At 40.3% G+C, this 8,110-nt stretch overlaps 1 protein-coding gene across 2 annotated transcripts; it reads left to right on the forward strand.

Moving 5' to 3' along the window:
• The first annotated feature begins 6,351 nt into the window (after positions 1–6,351).
• LOC122671320 (ethylene-responsive transcription factor ERF061-like) lies at positions 6,352–7,674 on the forward strand. 2 transcript variants are annotated; one of them, XM_043868478.1, is made up of 2 exons: positions 6,352–7,454; positions 7,485–7,674. In XM_043868478.1, the coding sequence occupies exons 1-2, from the start codon at positions 6,668–6,670 to the stop codon at positions 7,613–7,615; spliced, it is 918 nt and encodes a 305-aa protein (XP_043724413.1). In that variant the 5' UTR covers positions 6,352–6,667; the 3' UTR covers positions 7,616–7,674. The 2 variants fall into 2 exon arrangements, with proteins under 2 accessions (XP_043724413.1, XP_043724406.1); XM_043868471.1 differs by having other exon boundaries at positions 6,352–7,674.
• The last annotated feature ends 436 nt before the right edge of the window (positions 7,675–8,110 follow it).

Here is an 8,110-nt window from a genome sequence, read left to right on the forward strand (position 1 = left end):
TGGTGGATTTTTAAAACTGTAATCCAATGATCGGGCCGGGCTGGCCCTAATTGGCCCTAATTGTCCCTAGACTCTGTATTTAAACACTATTGGAAACTCAAAATCCATGATGAAGAGAGCCTCATAGCTCCAAGTGTAACAATTAATCCAGAATCGCCATTAATGACTTCTACATAAATAAAATCAAAAACTCCAAAAAACCATGGTGAAGAATCAAAACAATTGGATATAAATGTAGCGATTGCCACCAAATCTTCTTTGTTCATGTTGTTAAAATTATCACTGCATTAACTCTTGAATGAGTCATGTCATAGACCTGTTCTTAGTTTGGTAGTTCGCATTTCAAGCTCAAAAGATACTTTGCTGAAAGGGCGTTTACCATTTCTTCTCCAAGAAGAGGTGCCTCCAATTAAATTCAGACCTAATAATTGAAGCTTTCAAGTCCAAAAGGTCTTCATGAGTGAGATTTCAGATTAAGATGGGGAAACATTGGACCCAATCAAACCGACCAAGTCCAAAACATTTCTCTTAGACCAAGTAAACCAAATTAGTCCAAGACAACTCAATGCAGTCCCTTTTCACAAATCGTTATCCCCTCCAATTGCTCACATGGGGGCAGAAATGACCACCCTACTCCCTGCCTGAAAACACTGCCCAAGGTGGGATCCACTCCTCCCTATTAGAGGAATTGGAGGAATTGGAGGTGCCCGCCAATTGGAGGTGATAATTATTCCCCTTTTCACAGTTTAAAGATAAGTTTTTTTGGTAAACTTAAAGGTAGTTTGGCTCATTGTTGCCTTTTCATCTTATAAGCTCATATCATATGATCAATTGATGCAAGATGGAGTGTGATGGGATACAAATGAGACATCGAAGTCAATAATAATTAATTTATAGGAAAAGATCCCTACATGTGATATGGGAAATTCCATTCCACACCCACCTGCATTGGCACTCTCTCTCTTCAGACACCATGTGGGTTTCTTATTGAATGAAAATATTTTCGCGTAATGAATGTTGTGGTATTAGTGTGGGAGAATCCCCATGTTAGTGGCATGGGAAACCTACGCCCTTTTATAATTTATAGATTTAGGGAGAAAGAATGTTGTCCGACTGTGTAGCTTATGCTATCACATCCTATTCTATCTCTCTACTCCCACAATAGGGTTGGCTATGTCATTTCATAGGAGAGAGGAGAGAAATAGACACAGGAAGGTGCTAGTTTATATTGCATAGCTCTACCCCATAGATTTATATGAGAGGAAGAAAAATTCTTTAGGGATTGTTTATATTAGGGGAAGAGGATTCTCTAAGCAACTGGGGTAGCCTATGCCTCCTTACAAAGATTTTTTTTTTAATACATTTTTCACTCCTAAAAAATAGTTAATAAAAAAAATCTAATGAAGAGGCATAGGTGAGGCTGCTAACTTAGAGACACTGTTCTTGTATTTGGGTTTAATCCTGTCAAATTTAGGACCATTCTAAGCATTGGATAAATTTGGAGTTCTTTTGACATGCCATTATCAAATTTAATTAGTAATCCATGTCAATCATATGATTCATATATGAGAAAAAGTTCTCTGTCCAGGAGTGCGGCCTACGCCAGCACTCCCATGAGTCAATCTCTTTCCTCCCCATGTGAAAAGACATCTTTGCCCCCTTGTTTTGAGGAGGAGAGAGACAGACATATGGGAGTGCTGGCGTAGACCACACTCCCGGACAGAGAACTACTTCCCTTCATATATATACTGTTTCTTCTATTTCATTCACACGTATAAGGTTTGTCTTCTCAATTTCATTTGATGGTCATTGTTCTATGACATAGTTATTTTTTAAATTTTATTTTATTTTTTGCGTGGAGTGTGTAATTTTTAGAGAGTTCAACAATAATTGATTACTTTATAGTGGGATGAGGGTTTTCATGCCATGCCGTTAGTGTAGAAAGAATCTCCCACATCATACTAATGGCACTGCACGTACCACTCTTGGTGGCAGTGGTGCGAACGAACACCCAAGGCCACCCCCTACCCCGCTCTTCAATTGCCCCCAATTGCCCCAAAGAGAAGTTGAAAAGGAAGTCTGGAACACTTCCAAAACAGGGCTTTTCCCCTCTTTTGAGCCTGAAAAGTTGAATTTGGTGAAAGGTCTCTGCGATTGGCACAGGTTCACGTTGGTGCTTATCTTTTTTTGTTGACTTCTTCCTCTTTATCGCTATTGGAGTTTCAAGCCTTCACCCCACACCGACATTAGCTTTCGGTTTATGTCTAACACAATGTCACAAAACATGTTCGATTTAATTCCCAAGTGAAAGTAGTGACTAATGTTAGAACATCTCATCCTCTGCGACTAGATATGAGAACGAGCTTTAATGAATTTGGGTTGGTCTGTAAACTTTCTGCATTGCATCTGTACATACTCATGTGCAAGTAAGACAGGAAGGAGTGAAACTTCTAGACCTGACAGAAGTTGAGGATGAATTCAGAGAATCAAACAGATGTATGCGTATGAATTGAGTGAGAACTGTACTGAGGAATATTGACTTTGGATTCATGGAGAAAAAGGTTGGTGTCGCTCACATGTAACGCTGAAGGGAGAGAGTCAAAGAGTGTACTTTTTAAAGCTTTTTTCGGCAGAGGATTCGCTGGTTGGCCACAGAAAATAGAGGTCGGCAATGGTGCTTCCGGGTCGGCCTACACCCACGAGAACAGGTAGTCTTTGAAGTCCTGAGTGATTCTTACATGATTGTGATCGTCTTTCTCCTCTTTTTCTTTTTTTTCTGTGTCTTAGCATTGTGATTGTTGTTCATATATCTTTCCTTGCTGATCGACATTAATGCTTACATGTGCCCCACCCTCCAGCCTCCATTGATGTGATACTTAACTTTCTATTTCGATGAGGCGAAGGAAAAAAGTCCACTCCTGCATTTATTCTTAGATAGAATTAGTGGTTGATTGGTTTGCTCATAGAAGAAGCTACACCCTTGTTCTTCCTGTCTCCACCTTTCTCACGTACCTAATGCTGTCATTCCTCTACTGCCGAGCTGCCCAAACATAGTGAGGCCCGTAATGACCGCCTTACCCCCACTCGGGCAAGGCGCTCGGGCAGGAGTAAGGCGGTCATTGCATGTCTCATCGTGTCTAGGCAGCACGGTTCTGCCGGGCAGCTTGGCAATAGAGGAACCAAATTGGTCAATAACGTGTACATTTCATAGGTATACGATTGAACTCACCTAATCGAGCACTATCCCAATTAGATGGGGTTGGCTATATGAAACCCTTCCCCTTGCCCATACCAACACCACCGAAGTGCAGATTCCAGCGTGCACTCTTCTCACATAATGAGATGTAGGGCCTATACTAACACCCTATATCTTGTTTCACCCATGATGAATGATATCATTTTCTTCACTGTCATTGGTGTAACGTGCATGTCACTCTCCATAATGGCATCGTGGAGAACCCTCTCCTTTTTTTTTGTTTTGGGTAGAAGGGAATGGGGTTTTATAGTAGTAAAATATGAATCCTAGGTTAAGGAGGAGGTGGAATTCAATATCAATAATCTTAGAGCCATATTGTGAGCAATTACTTTCCAAGTAACTTAAAAAAAAGTAACAACTGGAATGAGTGTCAGAGTCGAAAAGAGGAATCCTGACATCTCTCTAATTCAAAACTTTACAAGAAACTTTCATCTTACACGATGCAAAGTGATAAAAGAAAGAATACGGGTTATTCTTTCTAGCTATTTTGATTAGCTTCCTGTCTATGTATATCATCGAATCCATTTGATTTTCAAAAAAGATTAATAATCCTTAACTTTTCAATCAATCCTTCATTAGTGGTTGTGGATGACTAATATCTTATTATTTTTCATGTGTTGGTCTTCAAGTTTTGTGAACACATCATGATACTTGAGTTATTATCGGTTCAATTTGGATTTCATCATGTATTAAAAAGGGGATTAGATTGTCTCATTCTCATAACAGACATCATTTGACATGTGATTGGATTGCATCATTACAAAATTTGTGAAACTAGCACTTTATGTGTTAAATCATACTTTGAAGCTTGAACATTGGATAAAAAAAATCAATACCACTTGAATAATTTGGACTTTTAATGAAATAAGGAGAGGATTCCCAAGGTATGCAGTTGAAATGGACCTCATACCAGCAATATCTCATAAATACAGCGGCTTTTCAAACCTAAGATGATACGAGCAATATTCTCTCTCATTCTCTTTCATTTTTATCTTTTTTGGGTAATAAGCAATATTCTCTTTACAACATCTAAACCCTCGTCCTGCCCTAAATGTGGATAGATGGTTGGTAGTTCCCCCAATCCCCAATAGAAATAATAAAATAAAAAAGACTTATGAGATCTCATTCACCAATAGAGATTTGGCAAGAAAGTAAATTTAACCTCGCAGTTCAAGCCATTTTTTCTTTATGAGACTTTAATTTGCTCCTAAGAACAAAGTTGATTTAGATTAATGTTTAGAAAGCAAGAAATTTGAATTTCATTTCATCTCTCGCTTCTTTTTGAAATTTCTCCCACTAACATAGATTAGAGAGTATGATCATTGTTAATCCAAAATCAATTGGGATCAATTTGGATTTGAACATCATGGTAGATTAAATCCCTAATATTTCTAATGGGCAAGAGATCTATACTTGGTGGTGTTTCCTATGTCCTCTCACATGGCATTGTGAGATGACGCCTCTACCCCCTAGGTAGATACCCTAGTATGCTCACCCATTGAAGAGTGTAGGAAACACCACCAAGTAGAGATCTTTTTCCCTATTTCTATGGAATTTAAGAGTTTCATGTCTGAGTGTATAGCATATGCCAGCGCTTTCATGTGTCTATCTCTCTCCTCCCCTAATATGACAGATATGTTATTTTCATAAGAGGTAGGAGAGAGAAGGTGAGTGAGACACAAAGTTGTTAGCATGCACTACACAACCAGACACGGAACCCTCCGCAACATGCAAAAGTAAAGTAAAACAACTTGAGGCACAATAGTTGAGCGAATCCAGACCAGTCCATACGGATCTAATAACTGTTGATTTGACAAGGAAGATCCTCCATGGGACCATCCAAGTCTAGGATGGGAAATGTAATTCTTGCTTGGTTCGATCGATTGGTGTGCTTCTCAGAACCATATTGTCATCCTATTTGTTAATACATGTGGGAAAGAGACATGACCATGATTTGGATTCTCTACTGTCGAGCTGCCCGATAGGACCCTACTGTCAAAACACAGCAAGACGATAAATGACCGCCTTACCCCCATTCGGGCAAGGCGCTCGAACAAAAGTAAGGAGGTAATTTACCATCTTACTGTGTCTTGACAATAGGGTCCCACCGTGCAGCTCAGCAGTAGAGGATCAGGGTCCTTGACCTTCTAATCAGTTCATCTCCATCCATCGTAAACGTTTCTAAGAACATACACTATAAAGTCTATAATCATTCTTTTACCTTCGAGGAATGAAGGGAATAGGGTTTTAATGTAGGCCGCGTTTGGTAGTACTGTGAAGAAGTATTTCCCGTGTTATTCCAGTGTTCTTCTGAACTGTAGTAGCATGATCTCCCGTGTAAAGTGGAAATAAATGCAAGTGTTTGTCTAAGAGACACGTAGCATCAATCAGTAACAGCTGAGATCTGACTCTGAGAGCAATAAATATAAAAAGTAGCTTTTTAGCTTGACGTCATACCACCGGAGGAAAAGGTGTTTTTTCGCTATGGGGCCGGGGGAGGTGGGTAGGGGACCACGCGTAGAGGAAACGGGAGATTGGAAATTTGGAATTTGCTGAAATTGTGAATGACGAAAATACCCTTATTATTGCCTTTGCTACTCAGGTATTCTTTCTCTCACACAATAGTGAGAACATAGCTCACGCTAGTGCTCTCTCTGTCTCTCTCCCCCAATGAATGAAATATCTGTTCCTCTATTGTAAGGGTGTCGATCCAATACCGAAATCGTATACCGTAATCGATATGCACCATATTATCATATCAAATACAATTTGATATGATATTGGTTTGAAAAAATGATATCATACTCGATACAGTACGGTATCGATATGAAAGTTAAAACCATCATTCACATCATTTTGGGTGTTAAAAAGGAAATTCATATTGGGGTATTTCTGTAATTAGACAGTGAAATCAAGGGCAAATGGAGCAGTTGTCCGTATGTGTTGAAGGGTAAAGGAAGCTATGCCTTGTAAGCTGTAACTATAAATACGACTTCATGGGTGCCTAAGTTAGAGAAGCAGAACAGAATCCTCACTCCTCCCTTCCCCATCCCTCTCTGTCTCTCTGAAGTTTCATCTTACATATCCCATTTGATTTCTCTATTTTCTCTATATCTGCCGATGATCCACTTATTTCTTCGGATCATTTAGATTTTTTGGCTGGAAATTCAGTCCATTCTTCTTCTTTCTTTCCTTCGTTCCGTCATATAATTCTTTTAAAATCCGTACCATTCTCTCAACTAGTTTTCCTTTCCATTTCCAATTGTTCTTAGTCTCTCACACTTGAATTTCATACTTCCGTTTCTCCATTAGCAGAACAAGAGGGATAATTTTTTATAGCTCCCTCTGTTTCCTGCACATTATTTTCTACTCTCTCCGTGCTCGTATCCGGCGAGAAAGTCACCGGAAAATATGGAAAGAAGCGCAGATACAGGCACTCCACTGTCTTTCATGAGTGGCATCGACATCCGCTCATCTCTATCGGAACTCTTACTCTCGGGTGGAACAAACCCATTGGACTCAATCTTCTCTAATTTCCCGATTTCAAACGCTGTGACCAGTCAAGCACAAGAGCCATTAGGTTCCTCTGTCTATCTTCGCCAGAAGGAGCAGCTGCAAAAGTTCAGCGACGAAAGCAGGGCTAATGGCGCAATTGGTCGAACAGCATTGTCCTTTCCCTTTCCTGATCCGAGGATTCAAAATTGTGCATTTACAGGTACTAGCCTGTGTTCATATAGGAAGAAGCTCTACAGAGGAGTGAGGCAAAGGCACTGGGGCAAATGGGTTGCAGAGATTAGACTCCCTCAGAACAGGATGAGGATCTGGTTGGGAACACACGATACTGCCGAAGCAGCGGCGTATGCCTACGATCGCGCTGCGTATAAAATACGCGGCAAGTACGCTCGTTTGAATTTCCCTAACCTCAGAGACGACGGGGTTAAGTTTGGATTTCCAGACTCTGCCAAGCTAAGTGCTTTGAGGTCCTCAGTTGATGCCAAAATTCAGGCCATCTATCAGAAGCTAAGGAAAAAGAAATCCAGTAAAGATGGTGAAGCCCGTGAAAGAAGCAATCGTGATGATGGTGAAGAGGCTGAGAAGAGAAGAAAGATAGACTCATCGACTTCGCCATTGTCGTCTTCATCGTCATACGTTCCTGGTGAGAAATGGTGCGAAGAAATGTTCTCACCATCTAATTCTGAAGAGTATGTTTCAAGGAGTGTCAAGTCATCGTCTTTTGTTTCCACGGATGATCCTCCAGTGGTTGCAGAGGAGGAGGGCTTGGAATTTGAAGGTGGTTATTCTCTTGCGAGGTTGCCCTCGTTTGATCCAGAATTGATCTGGGAAGTTCTAGCTACTTGATAACAAAAATAGAGAAGATCTGTTCTGGGTAATTTGAGAGTTATACGTAGTTTTTAAGATGAAGTGGCTTAATTTTGTAGAGGCCATAGCTTTTGTGAAGATGTCAAGAACATGAAAGAATGAGAGTAGTTTTGATTGTACTATACTGTACTGTACCCTGTATTTTATTTGGGGGTTTGGAGAAGGTTTGATATTAGATGCATTATTGTTGAAGAAAATTCAAGTACTTTTATATTTGATGTGATAGATGAAGGGTGAAATGGACCATGGGTTATACAACTTACACTGTTAAATTGGGACCTTTATCGCCCCCAGTACTACTGGGGGTGCTGTGCGCATCGTGCGGTGCAGCACCGCCCATGTGTGCATGGTAGGGCCCACTATGCACACATTGACGGTGCTGCACCGCATGATGCGCACAGCACCCCTAGTAGTACTAGGGGCGATAATTTTTCGTTAAATTGGTGTCAAGTCCTTATTTATATTTCTTTGCCA

Source organism: Telopea speciosissima, chromosome 1, assembly GCF_018873765.1.
Source record: "Telopea speciosissima isolate NSW1024214 ecotype Mountain lineage chromosome 1, Tspe_v1, whole genome shotgun sequence".
In the NCBI taxonomy this organism is placed as follows: Eukaryota; Viridiplantae; Streptophyta; class Magnoliopsida; order Proteales; family Proteaceae; genus Telopea; species Telopea speciosissima.